Genomic DNA, 23,223 nt, shown 5'->3' with positions numbered 1-23,223 from the left:
TCCGCACAAGTTGAAAGCGGGTGAGCTCCTGGCTCACCAGAAGGAACCCCATCCATTACAGAGCACCAGCTCACTCGTACCAATAAAGGCATCACCTTTCAAGTCCAGATGTCCATTACTTTTTGTTGCTATGACTAAAACACCATGACCAAAGTGACTTACAGAAGGAAAGGTTTATTTGGCCTTATGGTTCCAGAGGAATGAGTTCAGCATGGCACGAGGCAGAGCAGCTAGCAGCAAGTGTACTTTCCTGGCAGAGCAGAAAGCGGAGAGCTCACATCTCCAAAGGCAAGCACAAAGCATGGAGGAAACACAGAACGGGACAAGACCGTTCACACTCCAAGTTCACCTCCAGGAATATACTTCTTCAAGTATCTTAGTTAGGATTACTATTGCGGTGAAGAGACACCATGACCAAGGCAACTCTTGTAAGGAAAACATTTCATTGAGGGTGGCTCACTTATAGTTTCAGAGGTTCAGTCCATTACGATCATGAAGGGGAGTATGGCAGTGTGCAGGTGGTGCTGGAGGAATAGCTGAGAGCCCTACATCTTGCAGGCAACAAGAAGTCGACTGAAAGTCACACTGAGGGAAGCTTGAACCAAAGACGCCTCAAAGCCCGCCCCCACAGTGACACACTTCCTCCAACAAGGCCACACCTCCTAACAGTGCCATTCCTTTTGGGGCCATTTTCTTTCAGACCACCAAATCCAGCAAGACTCCACCTCCCAAAGGCTTCCCCAAACAATGCCACCAACTGCAGACAAAGTGTTCAGATATCTAAGCCTATGGCGTAGTATCTCTTATTCAAATCACCACAAGAGGCAAGAAGACCTAGACTATGCAAGCCAGTTTTATACAGGGCCTTTTATTCCAAACTTTCTTTTACTGAGACTATGGTGGGCACTAAAATGTCCAAAGAAGAATGGTGATAGGAAAAAGAGAAATAAAAACACTTTTTCTCAAGTTATGTGATAGCATAAGGTATACCTGCAAGGTATATTTAGTGGATCATCCATACATAAAGTCACACCCTTCTTTCATCTGGTGTGTCTGAGGTTTACAGTCAGTCACTTGTTAAACAAAAATCTGCATTTTCTTCACAAAAAATAATTAAAATGTGATATAAGTAATTAAAAATATCATTTGCATTACAAATGTTGCCTTGTGTTATAGTAGCTCAATATCCTTGAAATCATTACTACACTATCCTTACAGGAATTTAAGGGGTCAAATGTGCTGTTACTGAATTTACCTACACCGTCTACATTCTGTTTTGTTTAAGAGCCAGAGAAGAGCACTTCCTCTGAACCTTGAAGATTTGAATTGTGTTTTACTTTTCTGTTTTCATTCTACCTATCACAATGTCACGGCACTCGAAAAGGCTCTGACATCGGTGGTTAGAAGCACTGGCTGCTCTTCTGGAGGACTCAGCTTTGATTCCCAGCACTTATACAGCAGCTCACAACTGTCTCTAACTCCAGTTCCATGGTATCCACTAGTCTTTTTTGGCCTCCATGGGCACTAGGCACATAGTACACATACATGCAGGCAAAATACCCATATACATAAACTTATTAATAAATAAATAAAAGGTTCTAATGTTAAAAGTCTACAAAGTGGTTGTTTTTCTTTCTCTTTTAGGATGGTTTGTCTTTGGAGGTTAGCTTTACATATCCTAGCAAAATAAGAGAGGGCACTGAAAACTACACACTTTCACTGAAAAATTGAGGGAGGTTTTTTACAGAACAACACAGGCTACAAATTTTAATGCTATTCAAGCAAACTTTCACAATCCCCAAACCAAGCTATTACATGGTGGTGAACGCCTTTATTCTAGCACTTGGGAGGCAGAGATGGAGACCAGCCTGGTATACAGAGCAAGTTCCATGGGAGTCCAGAGATACATAGTGAGACCCTGTCTTGAAACACACAACAACAACAAAGACCTCTGTGCCATTTCTGTCCGAATGTCAGAGTGTGCATGTGCATCTTGTTGTTGGACTCTTCTGTCTCGGCCTCTGTGAGTACTGGAGTTACAGAGTCACGCTCCCAAGTCTGGCATTTATGTGGGTTCTAGGGATTCAAATACAGTCCTCATGTTTGTACAGAGAGCGTTTACCCTTGACCCATCTCTCCAAGCTCCCAAACTACGTCTTTTTAAAGATCTCATAATTAACCTACCAACTTAAAACCAAGAATTGAAGATATCAGGCATCTTGATATGTCAACTGCAAAATAATATGCAGTACTGTTGAAAAGATGTATTAACTGTCATCACTACCATGTGTTTTCATTCCTTTGTGTGTGTGCGTGCGTGCGTGTGTATGTGTGTGTGTGTCTGGGTCTTGCTCCAGCTGGCTTCGAACTTGGGACCATATTCCTGCATTAGATTACCTAACCCTGAGATTACAGACATGTACTCACCATGCCCACCTTCAGTACTGAGTTTGTACTTAAGGGTCTACTGTGTTCCAACATTATGTGGGAAACATTTATAAACTATCTCCTTTAGTCTTTCTTTTTCTTTTGAAGATGGGGGTCTTATATATGTCCCAGGCCAACTTCAAACTGACAGATTCCCACCAAAGCCTCTAGAGCAGCTAAGATTAGAGGCACAGCATCATTTAGTCTATTTACTATTGTGAGGGAGAAATTATCTTAATTTTACATATGAAGAAACAAAAGCTTAAAATTAATCTTACCAGTAACTGAATTAACTAATCAAATATATGATGAGGTTTAAAACATTTCAGAAATGACTGAAAAGAATTCCCCTTAAAAGGTATCTGAGTTGTTCAGAGAAAGTTCTCTGAAAAGCCCACATTAATTTAGAAAGAGAAAAATGATAAACTCAAAGGATAACCAACAAAAATGCCAAGAAACAAATCGGTTTCAAAAGTAATGTCCATAGTATTCACTGTATGAGACTAGGGAAAGCAAGCACAGGACATCTTTATTCTATCAGCCTGGAAAGGCTGGGCTGCTCAAAGTGACAGTGAAGTTTGTCATCCTGTTTTCAGTATCAATAAAGGCAACACATAAAAGTAGAAATACTATTACACAATGTCAATTATAACATGAGCAGTTATATATATTTGCTGAAGTGCTGGTTACCTTGTTAAGTAGCAGTTAAGCATTATCATTTTTATAGGATCTGATTTTTAAAAAACTCCTAAAACATTTTACTTAGTCTAGGGATGTGTGTGGCAGAGTACAAGGTCCTAGGCTCAATCTCCAACACTTGGGGAAAAATTCCTTTAACTGAACTAAATACATGTACACCCACAATAATGTATCTTCTTCATATCTGTATGTGTTCAAATAATAATTAAGGTAAACAGAAATAGTACGGATGGTTTTACATTTAAATTGTCACATTAACTGACCATATTTGATAATTTACTATTTTCTGCAAACTAATTCACCTTGAAACTAATTCTCTACCCTCACATCCCAGAACCTTTACAAGACAATACATTTTAAAGGGCACAGAGCTAGCTCAATTCTACGCCTCCTCAGTAAAATCTTGCTTATATCCACAACCCTGTGTATAAACAATCCTGAAGCCTTCTGCTGTCCTTCCTAGTTGTGTTCAGGGACTCTGAATTTATTTCTTCATTTTTACTGATGCTTTCCCTTCAGCTTGCAAATATTCACGATTCTTCCATTCTGAAAAGAAATCAGAACAAAACAAAGCCCTGCCCCTGTGCCTTTCTGAATCCCTCGGCACAGAGCCTCTTGACAGGGGCCTGTCTCCATCTACCTCTACTTCCAGACGTTCCATTCAAGCCCTCAAGACAGAACTGCTGGCTTCAGCCCTACCCGACCACTGAGTCTGCTCTCGCAAGTTACTTTCCTTGAGCTCAAGAGGACAAAACTGTGGTCACATTCCTCTGTCGTCATTTCTGCATCCTCAGGGCCTGGCTCAAAATAGGGACTGGATACACGTTGTTCTTACTGGGTCATTATTCTACTGTCCGCTCTTGAATACACCACACCCCTCAGGAAGTAGATCTCAGCTCCTCCTGCCTGGCCTGTCAACGGTCCACCAAGTCAGTCGAAAACACACATGGTTAACTGGGTAAGTGTATTCTTATGCATGCTGGCCTGAGATGAGATGGGCGTGAGAGGGAGCCCTCCGTGCTACAATCTGACTGAAGAAACAAGTGTCTTGTCAGAGGTGGTTCTTTATGTGCTCGCTTTAGGAAACACCACTAAAGGACAAAAAGGACTTGGGTTTTTATTCAACAAAACTGCTAACAGGACTATCTGCTTTGATTGGAAGTAATTACTCAGCACGCCCAGAGGTGTCTGCCAGTCACCAAAGCATGATGCTGCACTGAGTAAGCCAACTAAGGTTCTTGCTTTTTCTGCTTATAGCAATTTTCTTTAGTACGTCATGAAGAATCTTCTACAGACAACTCGGCAACCAGTTGACAGGAATGGCTGACATACTTTGAAAGAAATTTCTTGCTGCATGTTTTAAATTCACATTTTAGTCAAGACTGATACATTCAACTTCACAAGACTAGAGTATTGTAAGACAAACAAACAAACAAACAAACCCTTAACACCTCTCCCCACGGCAGATCACAAACTCCTTTGTGACTTTCAAGAATAAAAACACCACTATAATATGTGACTAAAAGAAAACTGTCAGGTCCTTGGCTGCTGCCCTTCTCTTACAATCTGCTCTCCACACAACAGTAAATGCCCACAAGAGTTACCACATAGAAAAAGCAGCAGCCGTAAGAGTTATAAAACTACAACTGAACAAAGTTGGAATTCACTTAGCTAACAGTTAAGAAAGTAGACAATATCCTAGATAATCTAAAACTCACAAATATGGCCTTTAAATATGACCTAAGTAACAGCAGATTTACCTTACAAATTCTTTCCCAGGTAATTAGCTTGACTTTAAAGTGTTCTCTTGCCCTTCATTGATGCAACAGCATTCATAGTAACAGAAGGAAACCAGGCGACAAACTAGGCACCAACTATAAATGTAAATAATAAACTACACACACACACACACACACACACACACACACACACACACACACACACACACGATCCAAAGATAAAAACACCACTTCAATGACATTCTTGGGGGAAGAGGATCAAAACCAAAGCTTTGCCAATAGTGCTTACCAAGGGTACCTGCGTGTAGAACATCCAGGCAGACTCCCGTACCAAGAACGTCATGGAAACTATGGAAAGAATTCTACAGCAAACATTTCTAACTGGTTAATTTTTTTTTTAATGTTTTTGTTTAAAGTTTTGCCTTTGTCTGAGATAGAGAAAGAAAAGGGAGAAAGACCAAAGGCTCGGGGGAAAAGCTATTTGTAACCTACCAAATATGGTTAGAAAAGAATAGGAAATTAGTCTGCCACATAAACAAGATTTTTCACACCATTTTCTAATGATGACCCAAAGAGTACAACTTACATTGATGCCTAAGAAAGTTTTTTTTATTTACACACACACAGTTTGATGCCAAGGATGATCTTGAACTCTGGTCCTTCCCCCTCTATTTCCCAGGCTTGTGCTGCCTCACCCAGCTTAGGCAAACACTTTAAAAAATGTGCACTTGGAGACTTTGGCTACTGTCCTGTGTACTGTGAGAACCAGCCCATGCTTCCCATCGGAATTTGGGACATCCCAGGTGAGGCCATGGCGAAACTCTGCTGCCCCAAGTGCACAGACCTGTATACACACACAGATGGCGCCTACTTCGGCACTGATTACCCTCACATGCTCTTCATGGTGCATCCGGAGTACCGACGCAAACGACCTGCAAACCAGTTTGTACCCAGGCTCTACGGTTTCAAGAGTCATCCAATGGCTTACCAGCTGCAGCTCCAAGCTGCCAGCAACTTCAGGAGCCCAGTCGAGAGGACTCGCTGATCCCCACCCACCTTCCTCTCTGTCTTCGACAGCACCGCTCCTTTCCTGCCACCCCTTCTGAAGTCTATGGTTTTTAGTTTACCTTAAAGGAACTGTTACTGTGGTGGAATATGAAACAAAGTGGAAGAAAAGGAAAAAAATATGCATTCACTGACCATCAACTAGGAGAAGGTACTCAGCCACCACTGGTAGAACTGGCTTTATTATAACCTCTTGGAAGCAATAGGCTTTTTTGGGGGAGTGGAGGGCAGACTAGTAACTGTTTCTAAGACTTGATTTAAAGAAAAATAACAAAAGATAGTAGTTCTGTACAAACTTGTTCACCCAGATGCTCTTCTGTAACATAAGAAACAGAAAATCCCATGTCCCAGTGAGGTTTCAATTGTGATAAACACCATGACCAAAAACAACTTAACAACTTGGGGGAGGAAAGGTTTAGTTCACCTTCAAGATCACAATCCATCACTGAGGGAGGTCAAGGCAGGAGCTTCGGGCAGGAACTGATGCAGAGGACAGGAAAGAATGCTGCTTACTGACCTGCTCATCAAGGTCTGCTCAGTCTGTTTTCTTATTCAACCCAGAACCACCTGCCCAGTGGTGCTGCACAGTGAGCTGGGTCCTCCCACATCACTCACTAATCAAGATGTCCATCAGACTGCCTACCACAGGCCATCTGATGGAGGTGTTTTCTCAACTGAAGTTCTTCCCAAATAACTGTAGCATGTGTCAAATTAACAACTTCAACACAACAACAACAATGGAAGGCGGGAAGGAAGGAAGGAAGGAAGAAAGGAAGGAAGGAAGGAAGGAAGGAAGGAAGGAAGGAAGGAAGGAAGGAGCGAGCCAACCCAAGTAACAACAACAACAACAAAACCCAGGACATCCAATTGTATAGAAATAGCAAAATATTTTGAAACTCACTTGATGGCATTCTTCATAGTCACTAAAAAAATCATGTTTTAAAGATTACTAGTCACATGGAAAATGTTCACAACTTGCTAGTAAATAAAGAGGCCTAGGCATAGTTTATTTGGGAGAGTGCTTGCTCAGCATATGTGAGCCCCGGGTTTGATCTCCAGCACACATATGCTTATGGTGGCACATACCTGTAATACTAGCACTCAAGATGGTGGCAGAAGGGTTAAAAGTTCAAAGCCATCCTTGCTACAAAGCAATGTTAGAGGTTAGCCCAGGTTACATGAAACTCTGACTCAAAACAAAACAAAAACAACAACCAGCGTTAACAGCTTTCTCTTGGAAGCACAGCACCAGTGAGGAGGAAACAGGAGTGGGGTGCTTGTCGCACAGGCATGAGAAGCTGTGCTTGGAGCCAGGTTAAAATGACTCCAATCCCAGCCCAGAGGAGGTAGAGACAGGTGCTGGCCAGCCAGTCTAGCCAACTCAGGGAGCTCCAGGGTCAGTGAGAGAATCTGCCTTAAAACAAAACAAAACCCCATATATACATATCTCACTGAGGCCGGGCGGTGGTGGTGCACACCTTTAATCTCTGCACTTGGGAGGCAGAGCCAGGCAGATCTCTGTGAGTTCAAGGCCAGCCTGGTCTACAGAGCGAGATCCAGGACAGGTACCAAAACTATACAGAGAAACCCTGTCTTTAAAAAACCAAAGGTGGGGGGGAGAAGAGAAAAGAAAACAGATCTCACTGAGGAAGATACTCAGTGCTGTCCTCTGGCCTCACACGCATTTCCCTTGCAGCACTCCTTCTAATCATATTCTGGAGTCTCACTTTGGTGTCAGACATAAACAGATGGCTTCTTGCCATATGAAGCATACCAGTTCCCCTCCCTACTTTTCAATATTTTTCTATAATTTAAGAAGCAGAAAAATATAACATGAAGTTAATAATGATTTCAACATTTCAGCTGTATATGTTTGGATGAGCTGGGGAAGAAGTTGATTATGGCCTTGAGTATTAGTTTAGGCAACTTGGCAAAGGAAAATGATCTAAACGGTATGCAGCAGATTCCATTTTGGTGGGCCAGGAAGATAGCTCTGTGGGTAAAGGGGTTGCTGTGCAAGCCTGGGGACCTGAGTTTGATCCCTGGAACCCATGTAAGCGTGGAAGGTGGGAACTCAGCTCTCCACAGTTACCCTCTGACCTATAAGCAATGACAATGGCATTCACACCTACTCTCCTCTACAAGAAGAAATACATTCAAAAGTATCTTTCCTTTTGGTGAAAAGCATACATATAAATACATATAAATGTTATGGAGAATATATACTAGTTACTAACAGTGGGAGATCAGGAGCTAAGTATGGTGACACATGCCTGTAAATCCCTTTACTAGGGCGGGTGAGGAAAGAGGAATGCCACAAGTTTGCGGCCACACTGGGTCACACAGTAAGTACCAAGCTAGCCAGCAGTTCATAATAAGACCCCATTTCAAAAACCCAAACCAAATCAAAACTGTAAGAGGTCAGGTTTTTTGTTTTTTGAAATGAGGCCCCTTTTTACTCTTGTATGCTTTAATCATAAAAACATAACCAACTATTCACTGAGTATCTACTATATACAAAACTGCTAGAATAGAGCAAAGGGAGTAGCAACCTTAATGAAATTTAAGGCTCATAAGGGGGGTTAATAGGAGAAGGGCTAACAGTTTACAACAGCGTGTGTGTGTGTGTGTGTGTGTGTGTGTGTGTGTGTGTGTGTGTGTTAAAGGAGATAAAGTGTGGCTAACAGGAGTCTAAGAAAAAGCTCACACTTGATTGGGGAGAGGAAGAATGAAAATGATTAGATGCTCTAGGGGCGTAAAAAGAACTTACTTTCTTTGAGACAGGGTCTTCCTATGTAGCCATGGCTGACCTGGATTCTGTATGTACACCAGGCTGGCCTCCTGAGTGTTGAGATTAAAGGTGTACACTACCATGCCCAGGTAAGAAAGTTTCTGAACAGTTTTACAGAGAAAATGGCTGGCACTAAGGATAATACATGGAGACACTATCTGGGCACTGTAAGTCATGTAATAGAATTTGATTAGAAAGCAGGATGAATGAAGTGTCAGAATGGGCTAGGACACTGGTTGTATGGACTTCGGTTTTTAGAAGGCTGCCACAATAACTTCTCTGAACTTAGCAATGGGGAGATCATAGGTCTCAACTCAAACACTGCCCTGCCACTTCTCATTACCTCTACACTATCGGTTCTGAACACCACAGCTGAGCTGCACCACTGTACCCAGTTCCTCAATGAATGCTTCTGCTTCTACTTCTGCATTCCTGCGGTCTATTTCCTGTAAAGAAGGTACATGCATCCTTTTGTTTGAAGGTAGATGTGTGCGTGTGTGTGTGTGTGTGTGTGTGTGCGCGCGCGCACACATCTATCACTGAATTGCATTCTCAGCCATAACATATTCTTTTAGAACATAAATGGGTGGTGAATTAGCTCAGGGATTTAGAGCACTTGTTGCTCTTGCAACAAGGACCTTGCAAGAGGACCTGGGTTCAATCCGCCCCCACCCCCATATGATGGCGTACCACCTTTCGCAACTGCACTTGCAGGAATCCACCACCCTCTTCTGGCATCCTCAGGCACCAGGCACACAACTTACACATACAAAATATAAACAAAACAAAGCAAAACATATGTGATCTGACATCTTCCCTTGGCAACCTTGCAATTGCTTCCCACTGCACACAGTAAGAAGTTAGTCTCTAGGATGTTTACAAAGGGTTTCCAACGCTGCTGAAGTGTCCTCTTTCTGTGATCTGACCTCCTGTTTAACTCTCCTGCCTGCTATTCTAGAAACACTGTGCTCACCTGCGGCTGTTCTTTCAGTATTCTGGGTATGTGTTTACATCTACCATTCTTGGCCCCTGGTTCTCTTGACTTCCTGCAGGTCTTAAGCCTTCAACCCCACCAACATTATATAGCAAGAGCCATCAATACTCTATAATTGCCACCTAGTCCAAGACTTAAAGTAAAAAGCAATGCTCCTTTACCCCCCAAACCAACTCTTTTTTTTACGTCTTCTACCTTATTGTTATATTTGCCTGTCCCAAACACAAACATGTATACATACACACACACACACACACACACACACACACACACGAAGTCAAAGCTCTGTGAGGGCAGGGTTTTATTGCTGTTTGTCATTTCAGTATCCCCAACACCTACAAAAGGGTCTGACACTAAGGCGGTTCTTGATGACTATTTTAAGAATATCTGAAGAGCCTCAGCAGACATTCAATTGAAGTTATTTACAATATGCTATGTTTACACAAAGAGAATCAAAAAGGGGAAATTTATCCTAATTTACTATTTTATTTTCCTCTGGGAACTAATCACTATTAGAGTGCTTGTAAATTAAGCTCTGAACATACAGATACTAAGTGTCTTAGCAATTTATCTTTGAAAGGCTTGCCTTTACCTTAGCTATTTGGAAGAGTGGTCAACTAGAGTACGATAGAATATTGTATCTGTTCTCCTCCTCTTTACACTTCTCAGGAACTCTTCCCACACAACAGTTTCTGGCCTCTCTTTCCCAGGGAATTGGTCTAACCTACTGACCAGTGAGCCCCTAATTTTAGGGTCCACCTAGAAATATGAACCATGAATGTCAGATAGGGCTGTTGAGATGTTTGGCAGCAATTTCAGATGAGGCCCAGGCAAAAGAAGTTAAGGCACAGAAACCTGGAAAATGCTTCAAGCATTTTAAAGTTAATAGCTCCTGTACTTTAAAATGAAGTCAATATAAAATAACATTGTTTCCCTATTCCCTTCTGAAACCCTGCTAAAAGAAAAAAGTGACACTTTGTTTTGAAGTGAAATGTTTAAACTTTTTATTTTACTGTAAAGCATTTCAAGCAATAAAACAAGGCTTGGGGAAAAGAAACGATCACACAGCCATTATGAGGTTAGGAGTACTGGCTGTTCTTCCAGAGGTCCTGAGTTCAATTCCCAGCAACCACATGGTGGCTCCCAACTGTTAACACAGCTGTCACAACTCACTTAACTTACTCTAATCAAGTAGGTGTCAAAAGTAAGGATGCATTTGAAAAGTCACAGATGTCTTCGGACCCTTTAGCACTCTCCAGTTCTCCAGAGATTAACTTTACACTTACTTGGTGCTTACTATTCCACTTTCTTGTGCAGTGCTGGGACTAAACCCAGGATCTTACACAAGCCAGGCAAGTGTTCTACCACTGAGCAGAACACCCCCAGCCCACACATTTTTTATACTTGTGATACATGCTTCATGAATCCCAGGGAAAAAAGTGGTATAGTTCTACATTTTTAAAAACTACATAAATGTTCTATTGTATCTTGCTTTGTCACCTGCCAGCTGATTTGCCTTAAGAAAATCACTCTTTATGCCTCAGTTTCCTCTGATAAATGGGGATAGCATGTTATATTGCTACCTTATAGGTATAGAGTTGTTGGGAGGATTAAATAACAATGTATTATCAGAAAGAATTTAGAATTTTAGCCGGGCGTGGTAGCACACGCCTTTAATCCCAGCACTCGGGAGGCAGAGCCAGGCGGATCTCTGTGAGTTCAAGGCCAGCCTGGGCTACCAAGTGAGCTCCAGGAAAGGCGCAAAGCTACACAGAGAAACCCTGTCTCGAAAAACCAAAAAAAAAAAAAAAAAAAAAAGAATTTAGAATTTTAAAAGTACATATATTTACTTATGTGTGCATCTATGCATGCATGCGTCTTCCATGGCATGTATGTGGAAGTCAAGAGGATAATCTGCAGGAGTCAGTTCTCTCTTTTCACGATCTGGGTCTTGGGGATCAAACTCAGGTTGCACCCAGGCTTGGCAGCAAGTGCCTTTAACCCAGTGAACCACCTCACTGACTCACACAAGCATTTCTTAAAGTATCTTGCTGGGCTAGGGACAGGGCTCACCGGCACAGTGCCTGCCTTCCATGCATGGGGCCCTGGTTCATGCCTCAGCACCACGAAACAAACCGAAAAGGGCAAGGATCCAGCTGACAGAAAACAGCACATATCAGTGTTAGACATTATTATGCAAAGCTTCGCAAAGACTTGTGATTGTGTCTGCACACACACATACATATACTAATTAGAAAATAATTACCAAAATGTCATATGTAAAATCCACAGCTGCTGAATATTTTCGAAGTTACATTAAAACTACAACAACAACAACAACAACAACAAAAAATGAAGTTTAGGCTGTAAAGTCTGGCCCACATAACGAGGAACTGAAAGTGCTTAGAGAGTAAAGTCCTTTATTTTTAATTTACAAATTTTTGGAAGCTGGGCATGCTGGCATACACTTGTAATCCAAGCACTTGAGATGCAGAGACAGGAGGATTAGGAGTTTGAAGCTAGCCTGGGTTACATGAAGCCCTGTCTCAAAATCCAAAAATAAATAGTTGGCAACATTAAATTGGAATATAAACATTTAGGTAATTCTTGAGGGTTTTAGGTACCTAAATACGTAAGAGACTGCTATTATGAGACCTGAGGGAAAGGCTGGACAGACTACTCCTCACTGAGATGCTATTTAGTGAATTCTTTGCCTGTTAGGTTTCAGAAAAAATAAAACACCAGCACTCAAATTTCACTACTTTTTGCATCTAGCTTTTTACTAATTACAACAGAACAGATTAAAAATTTAAAATAATGTTCTATAATGGAATCACCTAGATTATGAGATTTTCATAGGCAATTGGATTCTGCAAAATTTCTCAATGCCATTATGGATATTATCTTTGCTTGACACGAGATTATATTCATTATATCCTCTAGGTCAAAAGATCAGGTAACACTCAAATTCAAGTGCCCTACGTATTATCTAAGTCCTACTACACTAAACATCTTTCCAGAGCTTGTTAATGGCTTAAAATATGTCTCTAAACACCAACAGATAAATCTGATACATACACAGAAGAGAGACTAGACCTAAGAATCTAGTAGGTGCCATTTGCTGAACTAGAAATTTTGATGCTGGATCTAACTCTTTATTCATGTGAGACTTCTCCATGTATTAGGCTACCATAGATACTTTGTTTTAACAAATACACCCCTGGAAAGTGCTAAAAATGATTACTACAAATGCCAATATTTAGAAACTTATGAAACGTAGGTAAACTAGGCTGATTCTATCAACGCATTAGAATTGAAGCATAGTTCCCCCTAGAGTGTAGCATCTATTTCTCTAATAGTTTAGCTGAAAGCAACAGTTAAATATAAAATCAGATTTAAACCGTTCCCGAGCCCCCATCCCCACCACTGCCTTCCCCCAAACAAAACCCACCTCAGAGTATGAGGATGTGCCTCGTGGAAGAGACTTATGCCGTGAAGTTTATGGGTAAAAGTTTTCTTTAAAGCTAGAACTCTGAAACAGAACCACCGCTCCTTTGACGCTCCCCCCCCCCGTTAATATTTACATGTATGAGTCAGTTCTTTCCTCAGCCGCAAGAGATTCAGAGGGAAATCACGCTGTAACTTGAATAAACCAAGAAGGTGGGGGGCAGTGGGAGGCCCAACTAGTCTCAGTTTCCAACGGGAAAAAGAACCCACCGCTGCTCACCCTCTGTCCCCTGCAGCCCGCAGCACCTGCCAAGCCGGGCACTTCAAGAATAATGGCTCAACTTTCGAACGCGACGAGGGAGAAGACGCAGATGATTTCCTGGGGAGTGCCGAAAAGGTCCTCTCCGCCAGGGACACAGCTCTGGGCCGCCTCTGCCCGCCGGAGCATCCAGAGACCCCTCGGAGGCGGCACACTCCCGCAGCCGCCGGCCTCGGGCCTCCGCCAGGCAGACAGTGTTTACACCTGTCACGAGGGAGGAGGGAGAAGGAGGAAGCCGGAGCGGAGCCCCAAACTTCTCCACGGCGGCCGGGAGGGAGCCCGGGCGCGCCGCTCGGGCAGGTGGACGCCGAGGGGCAGGGCGGGCCACGGCGGGCCGGGAGGGCAGGGCTGGCTCTCGGCGGCCGGGATGCCGAGCGCCGTGCCACGGCTTCAGGCGCTGCCAGCGGCGTTCCGCAGCCGCGGAGCGGAGCGCAGCCCGCGCCGGAGCTCGCAGGCCCGCAGCCGGGCCGACGCTGGCAGGTGCTCCAGGCCGGGGCGACTGGCCGGGCCGGGCTCCGCGGCAGCCGGGGAGCGCGGCGGCAGCACTCACCTGGCTCGTCCCGGACGGTCGCGATGGGCATGGCTCGGCGGCCCGGGGAGGAACTGGCTCCCCGGGGAAGGACCGGTTACTCGGACGCTGAGCTGGCAAGGGCGGAAGGCGAGCTGCTCCCGGCCCCGTCAGCGCAGCGGCGCCATGGACGCCCACCCGGAGTTTCAGCGTTGCCGCGGGACCCCCATCCCACTACCCTCCGCCCTCTTCCGCCGCCGCCGCCGCCTCCGCCTCCTCCTCCTCCTCCGCGGAGACCCCCGCCCACTCCACACACTCTCCCATCATGCAGCGGGGAGCCGCTGCTGTCGTACGTCACTTCCGGGCGCAGGTGGCTAGGTCGGGGCCGGGCGCTGGAGGGGGCCGGGGCGGGGGAGGACACTCCGGGGGAATCAGTGTCACCGAACGCTGGCTCCTGCGCAGGCGCCGTCGCGCCGAACGGCGTTCGCCATTTTGGGTGCGGGCAGACTGTCTTTTCTGGACTCACTCGAGTCCCTCCAGCGTGGGCTCCGGACGTCCTCCCTCCTCGCCCGACCCCCTGAGGCAGCGCTCCCGGCGACCGAGCCCGGCTCCTCTCAGCCCATTGGCTTCACCGTGGCGCCCGGGAGCGGGCCAAGTCTCGCCTTGGAATAAAACTTGCAGACGTATGGAAACCCTGAACCAGATCGCCGCTAAAAAAAAAAAACCGGCTGGACAACATTCATCAGCTCGTCCTTTGCGCCCGGAAAAAAAGAGTTTTTCATTCCCTTCCTCCTTTTATGTAAGCCAACAAAAGAGGAAGCTGTTATTTAACAAATGAGAAGCGACTGTCCTACTTAGGATAAGTCAGCCGGCAAACTAGCAAATCGTCTTCTACAAAATCAGTCCAGAATTCTCTTGGTGTTTGGAGAAGATGATCGTTTTTCATACATCTTTCAAACCAACTTGTGCGTTTGAGCGATTCTCTATAATAGAGGTCATAAGAGAGTTTGTTTCCGTCAGTCCTGAGCAGTTGGTCTTTGTTTTATAACCTTTCCCCGTCCTTTATCATGAATCTATTAGAACACGTGCCTCTGTAAAACTCAGACTACAAGGCTGCAGGTTTATTATTTCTGTCTGAGACGGTGAACCCTGGGCTCTACCCTACAAATCATGAGCCCTGCCTGGTTCTCTTTCTGCCCACGTTGAATTATTTAAAATAGTTCCCAAACCGCAGAGCTCAGCAGTAACCCAAAGAAACAGGGACAGAAAACATTGTCATCACAGAGAACTGTCCAGCCCTTTGAGTGGAGGAATTATACATGTCGGGAAAGATAAGGACAATAGCAATTCATCATGGTTTATCCTGCCTCTACAATGTTCTAGACAAATTAACTTGAAGAACTAAAATAGACCTGCATTTGTCTCTTTACAATTCAGTCATTGCAAAGTAACGGAGCCTGAACCACTTTAAATTGGAAAGTGCTTTGTGATTATGCTGGATTTTTTTGTTATTGCCCAGTCACTGAAGTGAGAAAAACCTATATTGCTTGTCAGATTTATTCCTTTTGTATCTCGCCCCCTGCTGGTGTAGTCTGAAGGCAAGTCTGAAAAAAAAATTAATTGTATGTCACTGTAAATGTTTATTGACAGAGAATGAAAGTCACAAAAAACTGCACGGTAAAACTGGAAATTAACTGATTTCGGACAAACATGTTTGTTTCACTTGATAGCTCTACCAAACAAATACTGAGTAAGATCCGAAGAAAACGTTTGACGAATTTAAAATCAAAAATGTTTAAAACAGTGGATCTAAACATTAAAAGGAAATCATGCTTTTGGAAAATTTTCTTCCTGGTTTCACAGATTATATGATAACCAAATGACTATTTTTGCTAGGTAAGTGAAGAGGCCAATTCTTTTTTTAAGCCCTGGAAGTTGAGTAGCTATTTGTCCAAATGACTCGGGAGCACAATAAACCTATTAGTAATTGGATACTCTTACATGTAATTCCCAAGACAGCATTCTAATGCTTAGACATTATATTACAAAAGGAAACTCTGCTGAATGTTTTTTTTCAGTGTGTGTGTGTGTGTGTGTGTGTGTGTGTGTGTGTGTGTGTGTGTGTGTTGGGGGGAAGAGGCTGAGATAGGGTTTCTTTGTGTAGCTTTGGCTGTCCTGGAACTAGTTCTGTAGACCAGACCTCGAACTCACAGAGATCCACCTGCCTCTGCCTCACGTTCTGGGATTAAAGGCACGCACCACCACCGCCTGGCTACTGCTGAATGTTTTTAAGATGGCAAGTCTGTGAGATATATTCTTCTAAATATTCATTGAATTTGGAGACATTGACAACATTTTTGCTTATCTTTTAAACACACGATGACTATATTGTCTTACATTTGGCATCAAGAAAAGGAAAGCCTGGCCATTTATTGTATTTCTAGTTTTATTTTTCTCCCATTCAGACTTTAAACAAATCGTAATCATATATAAATAGTTATTTTTACCTATATACCCTTTTTAGCCAAGTGTTATGTTGTGGTACTATTGTTTAACATTTCAGTCACTCGAATTTCTTTAACCCCCTAAAAGTTCATTTAGGGCCAAGACTCTGTGAATCATACCTTAAGTAGAGAAACCTGCATCACACAAAACAAAACATAGAACTAACCCCCAACCCCCCCCCAGCAAAGCTGCAGAAATGATACCACATACTGATTTACAATTTTCTGGCTTTTTACTTTTTATTTTGAACCAGGGTCTCATGTAGCTCAGGCTGGTCTCCAACCTGCTAATCAAAAAGGACCTTGAACTCCTGTCTCGACCACCCAAGTGCTGTGATTATTGGTATGTGTCACCATGTCCAACTCTATTTAAATTTAATGAAGGAAACCAAACACCCCACAATAAAAACTTTAAGACCAAAGAAAGAAACAGAAGATGCTAGAAGATAGAAAGCTTACTGTTTATAAATTGGCAGAATTAATTAAGGAGATTGGCCCCATTGTTATATCTCAAGGGCCTACGACATTTCTTTAGTGTCTGTATTTCTTTAGTGCAGACCTGTTATCCAGGGGAGATGAACATTATAATGTATGTAAAATACCCCAACAAGTGCCAAGAATCTGTCCCATAGTGGAAAACCTTATTGTTATATCTTCCCCGAGATTAGTGGTTTTCAACTAGGAGCCATTTTAACACAACCTTCCACTCTCACTCCTTAACTGGTGATATTGAGTAATGTCTGAAGAAATTTTTGATCATCATAATTGAAGTGGAAGTGCAACTAGAGGCTTGTAGGTAGGAGCTAGGGATCTGTCTAAACATCCTACAATGCAGAAAGCATGTCAGTCTCTATGACAAGGAATCATCCAGAATGTCGGTCGTGCCAACTTTGGGAAATCTTGTCATAGAGCTGCCGATACTGCCTCCACTAATTCTGAACACTAACACTGCTAATCCCGGGACCCTTAAGCCAGTTATTAAATCTGAATATGTGCTATTATTAAATATAGCCTTGTGAATGCATTGTTAATATTTAGGTATAATAATATGCAGTTGTACAATGATATACCCACATTTTAAGTGTTTGAAATGTTGTATCTATAATTCAGTTTTAAATGTCTCAGGAAAAGAGACTTCATGTATACACAGATAAAATGAATACAGCAAAATGCTAGCTGTTATTGAGTTGACTCTAGCTAGCTAGTAGATACACCAGTGCCTATCACACTCTTTCTATTACTCTGCTACTTAGACTGCCTTTGTAAAGAAGAAAAATTTTAAAATACCTGAGTGTACAGATGAGGTATGGATTTATTTATTTACAAATTATTACATTCTCTAGACAATCATTGTTAAATAATGCATTTCTGACTCTGGAGCAGATCTTTTAAAAGATGGTCTTGAAAAGAGAAAACAAATAATGACTGTAGCTCTGGAGTCAATTGTAACTAGTTTAGACTGTCTAATGGGCACAAATACAGTGGGATTTCAGTTCTGCTCATTAAGGAGCAGTGCTAATATACTGTCTCGAGAATGACAACAGGACCTCTTACCACGAGAATAAACCACTTAAGTGGCGGTTCCAGCTGGACTTTGTATACTATAAAATACTGCAGAAGAAATCAGGAAAGCGAACTCATTTACAACACACACACATCTGGGAATAAATATAACGACGGAAATGAACTAACTTTACATTGAAAACTGAAGAAAGAAATAGCAGAAGACATTGGATGATAGAGTCACCACCTCACTGGCTAGGTTTTCCATTCTTTTTTCCCCCAAGCCCTCTGAGTGAGTTTGGGATTTTTGTTGTTGTTGTTGTTGCAGCCTCTCTGCAGCAAACTCCACAGGCACTTGGGTTCCAAACTTCATGAGAGTTAGCCCCTCACCACTACCAGCCAGCTCTGCCTTCAGGCAGCTTCTGCCACACATGCTTCTTCCCTGTGATCCCCTGTGTGCATTTTCAGACAACCAGCTCCCTCTCCCAGTGGGTTGTGGGCTTTCCTTGGACCACCTCCTCAGCCGCTGTCACACTAGGTAGCTGCCTTGATACCCACTCAGTTTCTGCTGTTCTGCACAGCAGCAGTCAGCCTCACACTTCACCATCATCTTCACTGTGATCATCAGCAGATTTGGTGAGACAAATGGGAATTCTTAAAGGGGGCAATTAGTTAAAAAAAAGTTTTTTTCCATATTAAAAAATGGGAAACTATATTACGATAGAGGGAGTTAGGTTATGATTACACAGTGAATGGTTTAAAATAGAACAATTAAATGAGGGGATAATTAACTTAGATGGGATTTATGTAATGTCAATTACAAACATTATCAGTTTGATTATTCTTGTTTTATCCCTTAAAAAGTTGGTTAATTTAAGTGCCATGATACAGACCTTAGAAAAGGTTACTAGAGAAAATAATGCCATTTTGACTGATAAGTTACAAGCCCCAAGAAATATTCAGACAAAGTCAGAGGAATTTAAAGGAGAACCAACCTCAGCATTGCATTATAAAATTAGAGAGGAACAGCCCAAGATTTTCAAACGACTAACCTTAATTTATCCAGTCACCTTACAGGAACTGCTAAATGACAGATATTCCAAAGGCTGTGTAAGAGCTAACTGGATTTCTGTAGAAATGTTAAGATTTGAGGAGATTTAAGGAAGCAATAGTCTCATATAGTCTGCATTCACCTTTTGTGAAGTTGATATTAAATTCATGGTCAACTAGTAACAGAATTGTCCTACAAGACTGGAGAGATGTGGTTACAATAGTACTGGAACTTGGTCCTCAATTGCAATGGAGGACCTGATGGGAAGATGAGCTACGACCATTGAACACAAAGTAGGTATTGAAATCTCTCAAGACCAACTTTTTGGAGAAGGCAATGATGCTGATGTACAAAGACAGTCATTATAGGATGACCACACCCTGGCTCTATGCTGTACAGCAGCTTTGAATGCTTGGGACAAAATTGAAGAAGTAGGAAAGAGAACTGAGTCATTTATTAAAGTTATGCTATGCCCAAAAGAAACCTTTACTGATTTTTTACAAAGATTGACTTCAGCTGTAAATAGAACGATATAAAATTCAGAAGCTAGACAAATAATAATTGAATCTTTGGCTTTTGAAAATGCTAATTTATAGTTGGGCAGTGGTGGTACATGCCTTTAATCCCAGCACTTGGGAGGAAGAGGCAGGTGAGTCTCTGTGAGTTTGAGGCCAGTCTAGTCTACAGAGCAAGTTCCAGGACAGGCTCCAAAGCTACACAAAGAAACTCTGTCTCAAAAATAAATAAATAAATCAAGAAAGAAAGAAAGGAAGGAAGAAGAAAGAAAGAAAAAGTGCTAATTCACAATGCAAAAGGGTAATTAGGCCTTTAAAGGCAAGATCAGCAGCACCCATAGAGGAATGGACCTGAGATACAGTCAATATTGATTGACGCTTGATGATGCTTGGATAGGAGAGGTGATTTCCAGAGGCTTGAAGAAAAGTCAAAATGTCAGGTGGTTTAATTGTGGCAAACAAAGTCACCTAAAAAGGGATTGTAGACAGAGCATTCTTAGAAACAATGTTTTTTCTAGGAATAATCCAAATAGAATGCCCCTCCCTTCTGGAGTATGCAGAAGGTGTGGCAAAAGCTGACCTTGGACAAATGAATGCAGATCAACAAGGGACAGTCAAAGTAACCCTTTGCCATCAGCAAACATCTTAGGGGGTCTCTCACAGGCCCCCATGTCAAACTTGGTTCAGGCATTCCTGGTCACCATGGGGAAACTCTGTAGAGCAATTAAAGAACCTAGTGCCTATTGTTAAAAAACAAAAACAAAAACATACTCCTCTGGATAATAGAACAGCTTTACAAGATAAAACAAAAATTTCAGGAGAAACCATAAAGCAAATATTTTGGCAGATCTACCAAAGCTAAAGGTACAAATAAATGACATTGTAATTGAAGTTTTTGTAGATGCAGGGGCAGATATAACAATAATTGCCCCAGAATCTTGGCATCTAAATTGGCCTCTTCAGGAGGTAAATGTTCAGCCTTTGAGGACTAGAACTTTATCTCAGGTAAAACAAAGCGTGATATGGGTCAAATGTATAGGGCTAGAAGGACAGAGAGGAAAATTAAAGCCATATGTGGCTAATATAGCAATGAATTTATGGGGATATGATTTGTTATAGCAATGAATACCATTGATTACCATTCCCCCAATCTCAGAAACAAATCATAAACTAACATATGTTTCTGGGGAAAATATTAAAAGGTATTATAAAGAACAGTCACTTACCATTCAGGTTGTACAAAAACAGGGCACAACAGCTGCTGGTCTTTCAAAGGTACCAGCAGCCCTACCTTTAAGATGGTTAACTGACAAACCTGTCTGAGTAAAACAATGGCCTTTGACATTAGAAAAATTACAGGCCTTAGAACAGCTGGTAAAGGAGCAGCTAAATGCTTAGCATATCAAAGAATCAACCAGTCCTTAGAATTCTCTTATATTTGTTATTAAAAAGCAATCTGGAAAATGGAGAATGGTAACAGATCTAAGAGCTATTAATAAGGTGATTCAGCCAATGGTCTCTTTACAACCTGGAATTCCCTTGACTTCTCTATTACCTAAAGGATGGCCTATTATAGTGATTGATTTAAAAGACTGTTTCTTCACCATACCTTTACAAGAAAAGGATGGAGAAAAATTTGCCTTCATGATGCTTACTTATAATAATTCTCAGCCTGTTAAGAGATATCAATGGAAGGTTCTCCCACAAGGGATGTTAAACAGCCTCATCCTGTGCTAATATTTTGTATGACAGCCTTTGGAAATGATTTGTGTACAGTTTCCTCAATTTATGATTTACCATTATGTGGATGACATCTTAGTAGCTGATTCAAATGTAGATACTTTAGAGAAAATGTTTGAAGAAATAAAGAAAATTTTACCTTCTTGGAGGTTATAAATGGCTCCTGAAAAAATACAAAGAGGAATCTCTATTAGTTACTTAGGATATAAAATAGGTTTACAAAAAAAATTCAGCCCCAAAAGGTACAAATCAGGAGAGATCAATTGTGGACTCTCAATGACATTCAAAAATTGCTGGGAGACATTACCTATGTACAGTCCACTACTGGAGTAACAACTCAAGAGCTGAGTAATTTGTTTCAAACATTAAAAAGTCACAAGGACTTAAATACTCCAAGGAATTATCAGCTGAAGCTGAGAGAGAATTGACTTTGGTGAAAAGAAATTACAGGATGCACATGTGGATTGTTTGTTTGGATCTGGAGCTTGATTATATCTGGTTATTTTACCTTCTATGCATTCTCCTACAGGGATTTTAATGCAGAGGGAAGATATTATCTTAGAATGGATTTTTTACTGCACAAACAGAGTATAAAATTAAAGACATATGTGGAAAAGGTTTCTGAGTTGATTCTAAAAGGAAAATTAAGACTTCATCAATTGACAGGAATGGACCCAGCAGAAATTATAGTACTTTTTACTAATGCTGAAATTTTCTTTTTATGGGCAGAAAATGAACATTGGCACAAAGCTTACAGTAATTTTTTTGAGAAAGAATAACAACAAATATCCCAAAAGCAAGAGAATTCAGTTTATAAAGATAACTAACTTGATCCTTCCTCACACTGTACAGGGAACACAAATTTCTGGAGCCCCTACATTCTATACTGATGCAAACAAATTAGGAAAGGCAGGTTATAAATCAAGAAATTTAAGTAAAGTGGCTCAAAGCCCTTATGATTCTGTCCAAAAGTCAGAATTATATACTATTCTTATGGTATAAATGTATTTTACAGACCCTCTTAATGTAGTTACTGACTCTCAATATGCAGAAAGTTTTTTTTAACACATTGAAACTGCTGAACCTATTTCAGATGATTCAGAATTAACTGTTATTTATATCATTACAGGAACTAGTCAGGAATAGTAATCATATATATATATATATATATGACACATATCAGATTCCATACAAGTCTGCCAGGCCCTCTAGTACAAGGTAATGATGAAATTGATCAGTTATTAGTAGGAAATGTTCTGGAGGCCTCAGAATTTCATGAAAAAAAAAAACACCATGTTAATATCAAGGGTCTGGAAAATGATTTTTCCATCACTTGGCAACAAGTCAAGGAAATTGTAAGAAAAATGTCCCACTTTTTTCTTGTATAATCAAACTCCACTACCTGAAGGAAGTAACCCAAAAGTGTCCTCAAAGTAATGAAATTTGGCAAATGGTCATGTTTCATTTTGCAGAGTTTGGTACTAAATATGTACACCACATCATAAATACATATTCAGGATTTTAATAGGCAACTGCTTTGAGTTCTGAAAAGGCTAATACTGTATTTACACACCTATTGGAAGTTATGGCCATCATGGGGATATCTATACAAATTAAGACTGACAAGGCTCCAGCATATGTCTCTAGTAAAATGAAACAATTTTTTTTGCATATTACAACATAAAGCATATTATAGGTATACCACATAATCCTACAGGGCAAGTAGTTATAGGAAGATCTAAATGAGCTCTAAAGGATATGCTTAATAAACAGAAAGGGGTAATAAAGACCCCCAGAGATAAATTACACAATGCTTTGTTAACTTTAAATTTTCTTAATGCTAATGAGAAAGAAACAACAGCTGCAGAGAGACATTGGATAATAGAAAAAAAAAACCTACTGAATTACATCACCCTGTATA

At 41.5% G+C, this 23,223-nt stretch overlaps 2 protein-coding genes across 3 annotated transcripts in view; one reads left to right on the top strand and one right to left on the bottom strand.

Annotated features, from left to right (window-relative positions):
* Positions 1-14,285, bottom strand: part of Aftph (aftiphilin) — a 68,626-nt gene extending 54,341 nt beyond the window's left edge. For both annotated transcript variants that reach the window (XM_028876319.2, XM_028876320.2), the window contains exon 1: positions 14,032-14,285. The gene's annotated coding sequence lies outside the window, so the exon portion shown is untranslated. The remainder of the gene's footprint in view (positions 1-14,031) is intronic.
* On the top strand, positions 8,803-15,832 carry LOC119088678 (basic proline-rich protein-like). Its single transcript, XM_037209320.1, has 2 exons — positions 8,803-8,810; positions 13,325-15,832. Exons 1-2 carry the CDS (start codon positions 8,803-8,805, stop codon positions 14,568-14,570), a joined length of 1,254 nt encoding a protein of 417 aa, XP_037065215.1. The 3' UTR covers positions 14,571-15,832.
* The last annotated feature ends 7,391 nt before the right edge of the window (positions 15,833-23,223 follow it).

The sequence above is a fragment of the Peromyscus leucopus genome, chromosome 10 (genome assembly GCF_004664715.2).
Source record: "Peromyscus leucopus breed LL Stock chromosome 10, UCI_PerLeu_2.1, whole genome shotgun sequence".
NCBI lineage: Eukaryota > Metazoa > Chordata > Mammalia > Rodentia > Cricetidae > Peromyscus > Peromyscus leucopus.
Note: the sequence above shows the minus strand (reverse complement) of the source record. Positions and strands in the feature narration are given on the sequence as shown.